A 15,408-nucleotide genomic window follows, 5' to 3' on the forward strand; every position below is an offset into this window, starting at 1 on the left:
AAGCCCCATCTCTCCCCACCTGCTCCTGCTTCCTACATCCCCTCCACACCACACCAAGTTGTTCTTCTTAATAATAATAATACATTTATTTTGGGGGGCCGCCTTTCATAACACCCAAGGACACCTTACAGTGGCATAGGGGGCAATATAGGGAACAATTTAAACAGTGGATTTTGTGATATATCAGCCGGGGTGAGACAAGACAAACCACAAATGGACTACAGAAGGACACAAAAGGACACATGGTACAGTTTATATTATTCTTGGTCTTTTTTCAATAACATATTTCAAAGGTTCTGGATTTGTTTACAAATCTAGAAACTAAATAAAAAACTAAGATGATATGAAGATCTCATGTCAAAAATAATTGTGATAAATGAGACAGAACTGGCCTGTCTGTGAGCACATTTTATGTTGGTTTGGTTCTTCTGATAAAGGTGTGAATATCTAAATAATATACCACCATATGCTATTGTCATTAGTTGTGTCCCTGTTCTTCAAGCTAAGGCATTGCTAAATTAACAACATTTTTCTTACAGAGTGGTAACATGAGACCGATTTTTATATATAAAATATAAATGTATTTACATTTTATAATTTATTTTAAATATTAACAATATAATAAAATAAATGGAAATATATACACCGGCAAATATTTAATATAAATACCTTGTGTGTGTGTGTATAGCTATTGCTTTATCTGATTAATGTTATTTTCATATGAAAGTCCATGATTATAAGTATGCAGTATCATAACTACATCTTTGATGTTTATAAAAAACCAAACCGTTTGAAAATTGGTTGAACATTTAGCAAGCTATGGTTATTTAAATAGTAAACCATAATGTTATGAATGAGAGAACTGCCTGTGGCAAGATGGCGGCTAAGTGGCAACGTCGGTCTCCATTGGCCAGCAGCGTGGGTGAGTCATCTAGTGTTTATATATATATACCTATGGGAGGGATAGCAAGCAGAGGTGGAGGAAGGAAAAAAGAAAGGGGGAGATATGATTTTTATAGTTTTTAGACCCTTTTAGAGTCACAGTCTTTAAGAAAATACATTTGTTACAAAGTAATTGACAATCTACCAGTTGTAAAATGTTCCTACATAAAAGTGTATCAAAAAAAGTATCTTGGTAGCAGAATAATAACTAAAATATGTAAGATTATCAGAAAAAAACCTACATTGTTTAACTGAACAAGTGTTAAAATAAAAAAACAGCCATTAAAAGAAACCCAATTCCTTACAAAGTACTTCATATTCTACCAGTTGTTAAGTGTTGCATTGATGTTAACATTGATTGTTCCACTGAAATAGCGCCTTTTCAAGAAAATCTATTCAGACGAACTTTTAAAGAAAATCTATTCACACAAAGTATTTTTATTTTCTAGTTTTTTTAAGGTTTTGCATACATAAAAGTGCATCTTACAGTTCCTCTGTGAGAGAATTGCACACAAATCTGCAGTGTCAGTAAAAAAAAGTGTTAAAATCACAAACTTGCCTTTTAGAGAAACAGCCTTTAAGAAAATCTATTCCGACCATGTATTTCATTTTCTAGTTTGAAGGTTTTGCATACCTCAAAGTGTATCTAAAAGTATCTTGGTGAGAGAAAAAAGCCAACATATGCCTAGTGTCAGTAAATAAGTGTTAAAATCACAAACTTGCCTTTTACAGTCACAGTCTTTAAGAAAATAAATGTGTTACAAAGTGATTGACATTGGAAGATGGGTTCGTAGCGGTCTGACAGGCAGAGAGAGAGAGAGAGAGAGAGAGAGAGAGAGAGAGAGAGAAAGAGAGAGAGAGAGAGAGAGAGAGAGAGAGAGAGAGATGATTTAAGGCCCTGAAACACCAGGCCGATTTTGGCCGTTTTCGTTAGTCGGAAGACGAAGCGTGTCCTGTCGCCCAAACTCAATTTGGTGTGTCCCACACCGTGACACGCCTTATTTGGACTGCCTGACCCGATGCATGGTCGAATCAACATGTTGAATCGGCCATGCATCGGGTCAGGCAGTCGGACCAAGCAATCACTCTGATTGGCTGTTCAGCTAGTGAATCAGTGCATGAGAAGCGAAACGGAAGTGAGGGACGTAAACAAACGATTTAAGAAGGCACACACAGACTGCTATTCATTTTCATCTCATCATGGCGATCTGGAATGACGGAAACGAAGACCTGCTCATCACCTTGATCCAGGAGAGGCCAGCTCTGTACGACATCACAGAGAAAAGCTACTCGAACCGAGTAGTGAAAACCGGACTCTGGCGAGAGATTGAAACGCAACTTGGTTTCTCGGGTAAGATGATCTTTTTCATCAATTGAGCTCTTTAGCAGATACTGTTGGCTTTTTATTGTTTGCCAGCGTACAGTGACGTTAACGTGAAATGTAATTTCTTATTACAACCTTGTGTTTTGTTGTTATCTTGTTGCTAGCTGTGCAGTTTGGCACTGCATATAGATATGAATTGGACATGCTAACTAGCCACAATGCTTACATTGTTTATTTGTGTGCTTCAGAGAAAGAGCTGAGGAACAAGTGGGATTCTCTGCGAACCCAGTACACCCGGTACAGGAAACTTGCCCCTTCAGGTAGTTGTGGAGCACAAAGGACTGGCAGACAGCAGTGGATCCTGACCAGGCTGCAGTTTTTAGAGCCCTACACAAGAAGGAAGGAGAGTACTTCGAACCTCACCATCATGGTAACTATTTTATTTGTTGAGTACAAATAAGTGTTTCTTGCTTCTTCCATTTACAAAAACATTATTTTCATTCATTTGGTGGTTACAGTGGTAAATATAACAATAACAGAATAATATATATATTATTGTATTATAATTATTGATGCGCTCATCACCTTAATGTTGCAGCTGGTAAAGGAGGAGCTAATTTAAATTACATGATATACTGCTGGGTAGCTTATGAAATTCACCATGGGATCAATAACGCTTTTATCTTAACCTATAATAATATGTGATAAAATATGTCTTGATTATATTTTTGTAGTGTTCTGAATCTTCTAGAAGTATGTCTTTAGCATCTGAATAGAGCCATCACAATGTGTCTACAATGTACCTCTCACACTTGACCACACCCGAAACTAATGGCACACACATTTCAGGGTATTGTTTTGTTATGAATGCTTAGTAAATAGTTTTAAGAAGCCATGGTATTAAATCCAACTAACTGGGAATTTATTTAAAAAAAATTAAGGAACGTCCGGTGGCTGCAGAATCAACCCCCAGTGGCACCAGCAGTGAAACCTGGACCAGCACCACCGAGGAGTCCTTCCACTTTGATGCTGAGCCCTGCACTCCCCTGGCAGAATCCACCATCTGCACCACACCGGCACCACTCGGAGAGAGGCCAAGCACACTCAGTACTCGAATGCCTCCGGCGATGCGCAGGATGATGATACTAAATGAGTTTAATTTCTGCCCCTCTATTCACATGTAGCCTTTCATACGTGATGGTTTCTTCCTTCTCGAACTGTTGTGGAGCAGAACTATAAAGTTGCAGGATTAGTCTGAAGTACCTCAATATAATTATAGTATGTCTGCACTTTCAGTGCTCATTTCATCATTCATTCATGTATTTTATATTCTACTAAACCTGAATCAAACCATAAACAAGGTGGCCTGTTGGGATTACTATATATATAATATATCTGCATTATTTTATCCCACTTTATGCTTTGCTCTTGCTGCTTGTTTTACACTGATTTTATATCTTATTTCTTACTGATGTAAAGCACTTTGAACTGCAATCCCCTGTATGAAAGGAGCTATACAAATACATTTATTATTATTCAGATGGATTCTCTGCCCCTCTGTTCATTCTCCCATTATCCTCCTCAATCTCCCTAGAAGTATTTTAATGTTGTAGCTGTTACTATAACCAATACTAATGCTAGGGCTGCAACTGAGTTATGTAGGCACATTGTTATTGTTTCCTATCGCTGTGTGATTAAAATAATAAACACAAATAGCATGGTAGGCAATGGCAAAGTTTATTTCGTACCTTCATACACAAAACACAACATTAGAATGAGCTTTTATCAACGCCTACATGATAACCTGTCAACATGACAGGAAAATCCACATGACATTAATACAGAGCGGGCAGAACCCAAATCAAGCTTCAGTGCCGCACGAAACATGTTTTCGATGGACGAGAGTGAAAATGGAACACACACGCTATTTGTTTGTTTATATCACGCAGTCTGTTCTTCTTCTCTGTCTTCTGGTTGTTGCCTCTTTTGAATGATGAATACACACTACCGCCGCCTGCTGGTAAGGAGAGTTATTGCCACTCACGCACTGAAGTCTTTGCGGTGTGTTCCCGTGCGGCACATGGCCAAGACGCAGGAGAACACGGCGACGCAACAGCCGGCGTCGGCGTCGGCGAGTCCTCTGGTGACTGCTTGGTGTGTCAGGGCCAGATACACCGGCCCGAAATCGGCAGTAAATGGGAGTCAGGCCGAACATGATCGTGGGAACGCCCTATTCGGAGTGGTGTGCGCCGCACCGTCGGGTCTTTTCTGCCGACCTGACGCCTTTTCTTGCCGATTCAACATGTTGAATCGGCGAGAACACCACCGGAAGTCAGACAAAGGGATAACACTGATTGGCTGTTCAGCTAGCGTATCAGTGCATGAGAAGCGTTAACGGAAGTGAGGGAGGTAAACAAATGATTTAACACAAGTGTGAGTCCAAGAGCTGCTAGCTCCAGTACCTCCCGTTCGTCCTGCTCCTGTTCGTTCATGTTTTCAATGGACGAGAGTGAAAATGGAAAGAAAAACTCTATTTGTTGTTTGTTTGTCACGGACTCTGTTCTTCTTCTCTGTCTTCCGGTTGTTGCCTCTTTTGAATGATGAATACACACTACCGCCACCTGCTGGTAAGGAGAGTTATTGTCACTCACGCATGCGCAGTTCATACGTGCTCGGCTCGGATTTGCGGTGTGTTCCAGTGCGCGAAGTCGGCAAATACGCAGGAGAGTCCGGCGACGCAACAGTCGGTGTCGGTGTCTGCGACTTGTCAGGTGACTGGCCGGTGTATCTGGGCCTTTAGGTTTTGCGCCGAGGCTTCGGAGCGTGTGTCGAGTAATCCCCGAAGCTTTTGTGAAGCATGTATCGAAGCTTGTATCGTTTTGGGCCAGTGACGTCATCGATGACAAACGAAGCCTCGCTGCCTGACGATATCACGTGACTGCTTCAGGAAGCGATTCAGATCGGTTGAACCGTTGAACCACAATGCTCATAATAGGCTAGTTGCACAAGATGGCGTCTATCAACTTCCGGCGGCTGGGTATGAGCCCGAGTACTTCCGGTCTTCGGTGTGGAGTTGTAAGGCAGCTTTTATGTCCGCAGCTCTACTTTCTTGGAACAGTCTACAGCTAAAATTGAAATTGAGCAATTTTATTTCTCTGATTGTTTTTAAAGCACGTCTAAGTGAAACGCTTTCTGAAACTATGGGTATTTGTAAATGTTGATAAGCATGTATATATGTTGTATGATATCCTCTATTGTTTGTTTTTATGTTGTTTTATGTTTCATGTGGAACTTAAATTGCTGCAGGTCTCCCTTGTAAAAGAGATCTATGATTTCAAGGGACCAATCTGAATAAATAAAGGTTTGAAATGAAATGAAACATTAGTGTACCACACTACATCATATGTTATCATATTGTGGATTTATCATATTATATATTGTCCTATGTTATTTTTGTGTGCATTTGTTTTGAGGTTATGATTCATTAGTTATATATAATATATATATTAGTTATATTCATTAGCCGATTCTTTTGAAAATGGAAAATGAGCCAAAACGCAGCAGCATTTGGATGCACTTCAACCAAGACCCAGGCAGTGATAAAGCGCGCACCATTTGTAAAGGCAAACTATCCTTTAAAGCAGGGTCAACAAATAATCTCCATCGCCACTTAAAAACACAGTATCTAATATAAAGAGTTGCGTGAATTTCATTCAAGGCAAGACAACTTTATTTACTTAACACATACAGAGGGTAAATTCAAAGTAGTAGACATTAGGTCTTGCAATACAGTCAATCATTATCCTGGTGATTATTTCACTTATTTTCCATTCAAAGAGCCATAATTCCCATCACTAATTGCTGCCCAGGCTTGCCCATGCTTTTACCAGCGGTCCGTTCTGGTAGTTGACCAGGAAGCAAGCCACATTGAAGAGCTCCTCAATGCTTCCACACACAGACAGTGGTATGGCTTTTTCAAATAGTTTGTTCTCTTTGACTCTTCTGATGCACCTCTCCACATGGACCCTCAGACGTGCAATGGATTGAGTCTGCCTGACATCCTCCCTGCTCATTTGGGTTTTTTTGTGCAGAAAGGCAGGCCGGTACACTTTACACTCAACCAGATTGTCCACAAGGAACCCTTTGTCGACCATTATCGCCATGTCTGGTGCGAGCAGGCTCACGATGCCAGACAGCTTGAAGATCTCCCGGTCACTCATAGATCCTGCATACAGGCCAGACACAAATGTAATGGCACCATGTGGTGCCATGCCGATCATGGCCTTGAATGTAGCATGCGACTTGTATGTAGAAAACACCTCCCTCTGCAGCGGGAGAGATGATGGAGTCTGGCAGAATACTTCAGTGCAGTCAAGCACCACTTGTGTGTCAGGGAAAGCTGAAAACTCTGGTGGAAGGTGAGCTTTGACAACTTTGCGTGGGATCCACAGACGTTTGCTTCCAAGCAGTTGGTAGAGGAAGTGTGTCCAGGTGGAAATAATTCTGCTGACTGTGGTGCGGTGAATGCCAAACCGTTCTGCTAGATCCCTCAGATGTAGGCCCACTGACAGGTGCATGAGGAACAGCAGCAGCTCATCTATGGGTGGAAGTTTCTGTGAAAACAAATAAGTGTTAGGCATACTGTAGATACTGTTATAGGGGAGACCGGGTACAGTTGTAACACATTTTCATGGGGTTTGTTGTTCTGTGTGTGTGTGTGTGTGTGTGTGTGTGTGTGTGTGTGTGTGTGTGTGTGTGTGTGTGTGTGTGTGTGTGTGTGTGTGTGTGTGTGTGTGTGTGTGTGTGTGTGTGTGTTGTGAGTGATGTGATGCACTTGTTAAACGGTGGTATAGTGCGCAGCGTGCATAATTATTAATATACATCCATGCTTGTATGCTGCTTACCGTTGTTGATGGTTGAGAGGAATCCGAGCTGCTGGCAGAGGATGCCTTGGCGTTGGTGATCCGCACCATATTGGTGTTGGCTGCAGGCTCCACCAATTTCCAAAAGGCGAGGAAATGCTTGTATGTGGCAAATCTAAGAATGTAATATTGTTCATGTTAGACATAGTTTTGTTTCTTAAATTAGCTTCCCCAAATGAATAGTGTTTATCAAACTAGTGGCCATAACAACATCCTGATAGCCTTATAAACAAACCTTATAAACAAACCTGGTGTAGAAACGAATGTCCTCGTCCGACCCTGCCAGGCGTTGTATCCCAAAACGAGATCTCAGTTGAAACACTTCCAGCTGGTGTTGGAGCTCCCTAACCTGGATTTTCAAGGCTTCGTTCTCGTCGGCCACCTGATTTGCCATCACTGCCGTCGCTGGATTTACAGAGTAGTCATGATCCGGCGGCGCAAGTGTTTCCACCTGGTACTCAGCTGTCAAGTCCGGGGTGGGACTCTCTGCCCTCGGCCGACGCTCCCAAACATTACGTCTTGGTGTAGGTAGCTCCTAGTTATTCCAAGCAAAGAGAACAGGTGTAGCTCCTTTCTTTACTCTGTTCAGTCCTCCAGCTGTGACCAATAAGTCTCCTGGTCGAAAATGCCTACTACACACACAGGTATTTGTTGTGGGGCTGAAATTGTCCCTACGGACCTTGATCAGCCACCGAGACTTTACCTCAGCATCAATAGGAAATGAATGGAAACTTATCTCCCGATTATAACGGGACTTATTTGTACAAAAGGGCACACAGCAATGTAGTGCCGACTTTCTTACCTGCTGAAAGGCCAATCGCTTTTCTTTACCGCTCATCATCTATGCTATCTATCGCTGTCTGTATGCTAACTGTATGCTATGTATCTTGCTATCTATCTATCTATCTATCTATCTATCTATCTATCTATCTATCTATCTATCTATCTATCTATCTCTCTCTCTCTATCTATCTATCTATCTCTCTCTATCTATCGTATGTATATCGCTAACTCCCCAAACAACTCCACACCGAAGACCGGAAGTACTCGGGCTCACACCCAGCCGCCGGAAGTTGATAGACGCCATCTTGTGCAACTAGCCTATACCATGGATGTATAATAAGAACTGGATACAGCGTGGGAGGCGGGGCCTCATTCATTCCTATGAGAATGGCTCATTGGCGCATGATGATAAAATGGCTCAACCTTTGAGAGAGCAAAACGTCACTAAACGATTACCCGGCATGCCTGAGAAGTACCCGCATGTGCGCTCATAGCGCATGCGCAACTTTAACCAAAATGCTCGTTCACATCAAGCACGTCAATTTGCGTACACGTAACAGCACCGCACGTTCATGACAGCATGGTAATGGCTTGTTTTTATGATGGATTTGATATTAACGAGGCGGCAGTTAGCAGCTAGCGGCTAGCTAGTAATTATGCTAATGTGCACATCAATCGTTATGTATTTATATTACGCTGTAACAGGATCTAGTGATCCAAGCAACAGAGCTTCATTTAGCATGAAAGAATTATTGCACTGCATATATATATATATATATATATATTAGTGGTGGGCCGTTATCGGCGTTAACGTGCTGCGTTAACGTGAGACTCTTGTCGGCGATAAAAAAAAATATCGCCGTTAATCTATTCTCAAAGTTGGGTTGGGAGCTGGGTCTATACTACGCAAGCGATGATGACTTTCACCTTGATAATTTAGCGCGGATGTATACCTAGCCGAATTGCACTGTAGGGGGCGAGATCGAGTCTTTGACCTGTGTTTCTTCTACTGTCTATGGATCTGACCCCGGTCAAATCAGCCACATTAAACGTGACATGCTAACATGGATACAGCAGGAATGAAGCCGCGGGGTTTGCTTCAGGGGACATTTATTTTTAAGAAGCTTCCCGATGGAAACCTCGACAAAAATAAGGTTGTTTGCACCTTGTGCAATGCGGAATTAGTTTACTGTAGGAGTTCATCCAGTCTCAAGTACCACCTAAACGCAAAGCATCCCTTAGCTAATGCGGAAGATGCCGGGCCGAGCACTGATGTAGCGCGGGGGAAGACTCGTCGTCAAACAACTATGTTTGAGTGCAACCGAGGCAAGCCCGTCAGCACAGCTCTATCAGCCAAGCTAACTAGTCTCCTCGCTCAGTGGATTGCCACCAGCTGCAGGCCCATTAGCGTGGTTGAAGATGACGGGCTCGAGCTTGTTCTCCAGGCGGCCACAGGTGACCCATCTTACAAACTGCCTGCGAGGCGAACTATCATGAGGAGAATACATGACCAGCACGCAGAAGAGAAAGCTACGAAAGTTGAGAAGATGGTAGAGGCGAGGTCTGTAGCACTGACTGGGGACCATTGGACGTCCGTTAACAACGACAACTACCTCGGCGTTACAGTACACCTCATCGATGCTAGCTGGGAACTTCACTCCTTCGCTTTAGGTATGCTACGTTATGTCATTTTAAATTACATAATTTAATTTTGTAGCCTTTTAATTACCACCACGTTATGTTTGCTTCTTGATAATTGCTAGTTGTTTACTACTAGTAGTGAAATTATTCTAATTTACTTTGTCTGTCTTTGTCAGTTTGTGATGCATTTTGGAAACTGGAGATGAGCCCCTGGTCTAATGCACCACCTGGCTTGAGAAACCCGTTCTCAAAGACTTACTTTTAGTCATTATTTGGGTAGCACACATATTCTGAATGCCTTCGGCAGAATTCAAATGAGCCATTTTAATCTAGATTAATCTAGATTAATTCCAAGAATACAGTGAGATTAATCTAGATTAAAAAAATTAATCTATGCCCACCACTAATATATATATATATATATATATATATATATATATATACAGTGCAATAAGCTTCTTAGTGCAATAAGAAGCTACAGGGACGTTAATCTAACGTCGGTTATATTAACTTTATTTAATACAACATTTACGGTACAAGATTTAATCATACAGCCCATGTAGTATAATATTTTACAAATGTTGAATTACAGCAAACATGTGCAATATATCCATTATTACAGCTCCGTGGGATGGCAGTGAGACGATATGGGTCCGTTGTTATCGTGCATCCATGGGTAAAGATAAACGCATGTAGTGCTGGACCTGCTGAACACGTAACATGAACGTTCCGGGCGGCGCGGTCCCGTGGGTTAGATGCGCGTTCATAATGCAGAGGGATATAACTCTCAGAATAACGTTATTAGCACATTTTTACAACTTGAGGAACGAATGTTTTTAATAAGGGCTATACAAACATTCATACTGGGTAGTTTATTTAGTTTAAAAAAAATTATCCAACGAGTTACAGACCACTCTTTCCCAATGTAAGTCAATGGGAAAAAGTGTTTCCGGGACCAGCAACCAAACGGAAGTGTAGTACCGCCGTTTGGCCACAACGAATATTCTCATCAGACTCCGGCGCACTTCCTGGGAGCTTGGCCTATACCCATGGTGACATAACAAGAACCATATTACCCTCCTGTACCCGGGCCAGCTGGTGACACGATGGAATTAAAAGAGCTCAGACCCTCACTTATATAGAGGTTGGAACATGTCATAAGTATAAATGGATACAAGCATAAATAAATGTTGGAATAAAAACATGAATGAATAAATATAGGAATAAATATCTTAGAGTGTTTTCAGTGAGATTCAGCGTGTGTGCTGTGGCTCAGCTGGAAAGCAGTTGACTCACGACCGTAGGGTCCCTGGTTCAACGACTCATCAATATGTCTTTTTTGTTGTTTATAAAAGCTACAGCTAAATGAGATAATGTAGTTAATAAATGTATTCTTTGATATGGTTTAGCCTTTCTCAGGCTACAACATGGTTAAGTTTATGAATATTATTAAGGATTACAAATCCATCTTAGCAATGTTTAGGGTCCGTGCACGTTTTTTTTGTTTAATTTTTCGTTTAAACCAAAAGCCAAAAAACGAAAAAACCAGCCTTTTTCCGTTTTTGATTTAAAACGAAAAAACGGAAAACCAAAGCCGTTTTCCCGTTTGTGTTGTCTAAATCAAAAGACGGATAACGAAAAAACCTAATAAAAAAAAGTCTGGTCAGTGTATGTTTTGGTCATTGGATTTTCTTTTCACAAATGAATATTCAAAAACAAAAAACGACTGGATATTTGATTTTCGTTTTCAAATTGAAAAACCAAAATTGAAATACAAGGCGTTTTTCTTTATCATGGTCAAAAATGGATTTACTAAACTTAAAAAACGGGATGATTTTTATTTTCTGCTTCTTAAGACAAAAAATAAAATCACTAGAAAACAGAAACAAAAAACCCCCCGTTTTTTCATATTCTGCTACCGGAAGTTGTCTTTCAAAATAAGAGCGCAGATGAGGACGGTCAATAATCCGTGTATCTACCGTGCAATTGTTTTTCTTTATGAAACACATAAACGGAAGAGCGTCAATCCGTGTATCTACGGTCCATTTGTTTTCACAACGAAAACAGCTAAGACACATATTGAGCCCAGAAAATGAATGTTATTAACCCTTGTGTTATGTTCACATTTCGCACCCTTTGGTAATGTTCGGGTCAAATTGACCCGGAACATATTTCAGGGTTTAAAAAAAATACAGAACTAAATTCAACATGCACAATTCCTTATTGTCTTTAACTCATTCCCCAACAATATAAATGAAATATATGATTAGTTTTTGAAAATACTCTTTGCTAGATCAAATGTAACAATGGAAGTGTCCATTGCTTTTTGTGATAAAAATGTAATTTATGTTAAAAAAAAAATACTCTAATAAAAACTAGGTTTACATTTTTCTCATGCTTTTCTTGGACAAATGTAAATGAAATTTGTTTTCATTAATGTTTATTATTTATAATCCGTCATATAATAATCAAAGCCCTGAAGGAAATAAAGCAATTTATCAGCAATTGGAACACAAGAACCACACATCGTAAAGTATTTGGCTGTGAAATATAGAGAGAATGAAACATCCATATAAATAACATAGAACAGATATAAACACAAAGCAAAAAAAACAATTAACAGTCACTATTCATAAAATACAGTATATCCGAAAAATGTATTGATGAAGTGACGCTGCAGAACATCATGTGAGTCAATGGGCAAGTCCGTTTAGGAATGACGTACAGAACTTCTTTGTGTGTATAGTACAGATGTACTTGTTGCAGTTGTTGCATGTAGTCTGTGTCTTGGAGTCCTTTGAGGGTCCACAGACCTCACAGCTGGCTGTGGGGGTCTTCCAGAAGCTGACTGTGGGGGTCTTCTTGCGGCTGGCTTTGGGGGTCATCCAGCAGCTGGCTCTGAGTCAAGTTCATCTTGCAATTTGCTGTCAAATTCTGAGTTTACCTCCCAATTATCCTCATCTTCAGAAATGTCTTCCTGTTCCACTTCACCGTGTTCTTCTAATGCATTCCACTCACTCTCATCCATTATTAGCTCCAAGGCTCTCTGAGCAGAATATCTTTTGGCCATTTTGCTGGTAGATAATAATTGTAGTTCTGCACTACACTGAGGTTATGTCTCTGTTTAGTCCCTCCTCCGGCGTGCAGGTGCGAGGGGGACAGTGCGAGAAAATGTAAAATGTTTATTCATTTCTGAAAGATCTAAAATGTTTATAATGTTCTAGGATAGTTTTGTGTACACACTACAAAGGGTAAAGATCAAGGGAAAACAGGATCAAACAGCTTCTCTATGCATACAAGTGTGTAACGGTACGTCTACACTACAGGCATCAAAAAATGCTTTCAACGCTTCGCCCATTCACTTGAATGGGGTGACGTAGAAGATTTTTAATCTTCGCCGAACTGCATTGTGGGGAGCATGGCATGGCTTTGCAAGCATCACGAGCATCTATCGGCATCAAAAGTTGAACAATGTTCAACTTTTGAGGCTCGATGCTTGGCATCAGCCAATGAAATCCCGTTTATGCAAATCCCGCCAGTGGAAGCGCAGCCAATCAAACCGCGTGCAAGCTGGGAGAGCCAGACCGCAGTTAATTTCCTCATATTCCAAACGAGATATTACGGTAGCAAATCACCCGGTTCTTTACGACCGGAACTATTTACCGGGATACAAACCGGAGGAACCAGGCATGGAGGGAGGTGGCAGAGACAGTGGGTGAAACTGATCGTTTTTTCGCCTGTTTGGAGAGTTTATATCCAGTTTACTTCGTTTTAACATTGCTATTGCTTTGTATGTCGGGGGCGGGAGATTCATGTGATTGGTTGCTCGCAAAAAATCGCCAAGCTTCAGACACGCCCAGCTCCAAGAGTTTTTCATGCCTGTAGTGTAGTGTCGGACCACTATTGCGGTAAGCATGTTGTAACTTCCGGTTGTTGTTGTCATCTCCGGGTATCCCGTGTGCCTGTTCTGTTGCTGATAGCTTGTTATCTTAACTTAATCGATCGTTTTAAAACTCTTGATCACGGCAACTGCCTGACGTTGTAATCACACGTTACTACAGATTAAGCACTCACAAACTCTCCTTCTCTTAGCGACTGTAACTCCACAGTTGCCTACACTCTTTTCGGGTTTGCTAACGGTAGCTACTTTAGCTTGATAGCTAGCCATGGCTCTTTCCCCACCCTCGGGTGCTATTTCCTGCTCTAACTGTCTCATGTTTGGTTACTCCCCTACCTCCTTTACTGGTACCGATACATGTGTTAAATGTAGTATAGTTGTTAGGTTGGAGGCGGGAATCATAGCCATAGAAGCCCGGCTCCGCATCTTAGAAAATAACTCAGCTACAGTAAAGCCCATGTTAGCCGGTGCGGACCGGCAAAAGGTAGCTCCTCTTAGCCGTCCCCCGGCAACTCCCGAGCAGCAGGGAGAATGGGTGACTGTTCAGAAGGGGCATAACGCGAAACCCGCAGGTCCCCACCAACCCGTTCACGTATCTAACAGATATTCCCCACTCAGCGAGACACCCGCTGAGAAGCCAACTCTGGTTATTGGTAGCTCTATTATGAGACACGTGAATTTAGAGACCGAAGCGTCCACAGTCACATGCATTCCGGGGGCCAGAGCGGGCGATGTTGAGGCGCATCTAAGACTGCTGGCTAAAAATAAACGTAAATACAGTAGGATTGTTATTCACGTCGGTGGTAATGATGTTCGTTTACGCCAATCAGAATGCACCAAACTTAATGTGGCGTCGGTGTGTAGTTATGCTAAAACAATGTCGGACACCGTAATCTTCTCTGGTCCCCTCCCCAATCTGATCAATGATGACATGTATAGCCGCATGTCATCATTTCAGCGCTGGTTGTCTTGGTGGTGCCCAGCAAACAATGTGGGCTTCGTGAATAATTGGACAGCCTTCTGGGGAAAACCTGGTCTGATTAAGAGAGACGGCATTCATCCTACTTTGGAAGGTGCAAATCTCATTTCGGCAAACATTTCAGGGCTCTGTGGACTTAATCCATGACAAACTGGAGTTGAGACCAGGAGGCAGAGTCGCAGTCTTACACGCTTCTCTGCGCTCTCTCCTAGGCAGTCATCCATAGGAATCCCGACCCCAATAAAATACCCAATATTAACGGTGTGTGTGTCTGCCCAAGGACAATTTAAGGTAAAACCTAATAGAGGTGTCATACATAATAACCTAATAAAAGTAAATGTAACAACTACTACAGTGCAACAAGACAGGAAGATTAAATGTGGTCTCTTAAACATAAGATCTCTAGCATCTAAAGCAATACTGGTAAATGATTTAATATCAGATTATAATATTGATATATGCTGTCTCACTGAAACTTGGTTGAGACATGAAGAATATGTCAGCATAAATGAGGCCACTCCACCCAGCCATATCAATACTCATATTGCCCGAGGCACGGGCCGAGGAGGTGGAGTTGCAGCAATCTTTGACTCAAGTTTACTTATCAATACTAAACAAAAATTAAATTATACCTCCTTTGAAAGCCTCATTTTCAGTCTTACGCATCCGACCTGGAAAACTTTGCAGCCAATCTCATTTGTTACAGTGTACCGTGCACCAGGTCCTTATTCAGAATTCTTATCAGAATTCTCTGAGTTTTTATCAGCTTTGGTACTTAAAACAGATAAAGTAATTATCGTAGGTGACTTTAATATTCATGTTGACGATGATAAAAATAGCCTTACTGTTGCATTTAACTCTATATTAGATTCTGTTGGTTTCTGTCAGAGTGTAAATAAACCAACCCACTGCTATAATC

General features: G+C 41.4%; 2 protein-coding genes across 3 annotated transcripts in view; one reads left to right on the plus strand and one right to left on the minus strand.

Annotated features, from left to right (window-relative positions):
- Positions 1-2,025: 2,025 nt before the first annotated feature.
- LOC307046835 (uncharacterized protein) lies at positions 2,026-3,942 on the plus strand. The gene is made up of 3 exons (XM_079693490.1): positions 2,026-2,293; positions 2,515-2,696; positions 3,208-3,942. Exons 1-3 carry the CDS (start codon positions 2,143-2,145, stop codon positions 3,448-3,450), a joined length of 576 nt encoding a protein of 191 aa, XP_079549616.1. The 5' UTR covers positions 2,026-2,142; the 3' UTR covers positions 3,451-3,942.
- A 47-nt stretch (positions 3,943-3,989) lies between these two features.
- Positions 3,990-15,408, minus strand: part of LOC307046833 (uncharacterized protein) — a 37,766-nt gene continuing 26,347 nt past the window's right edge. The window contains exons 2-4 of one of the 2 annotated variants that reach the window (XM_079693486.1): positions 7,437-7,723; positions 7,171-7,303; positions 3,990-6,879 (exon numbers count right to left, since the gene is read on the minus strand). In XM_079693486.1, coding sequence (XP_079549612.1) covers positions 6,121-6,879; positions 7,171-7,303; positions 7,437-7,582 — 1,038 coding nt within the window. In that variant the 5' untranslated portion in view covers positions 7,583-7,723 and the 3' untranslated portion in view covers positions 3,990-6,120. Of the gene's footprint in view, positions 6,880-7,170; positions 7,304-7,436; positions 8,411-15,408 lie in introns of those variants that run through there. The other variant, XM_079693485.1, reaches the window with a different exon arrangement.

Source organism: Notothenia rossii (assembly GCF_949606895.1).
Source record: "Notothenia rossii genome assembly, chromosome: 7".
NCBI classification, from domain to species: domain Eukaryota; kingdom Metazoa; phylum Chordata; class Actinopteri; order Perciformes; family Nototheniidae; genus Notothenia; species Notothenia rossii.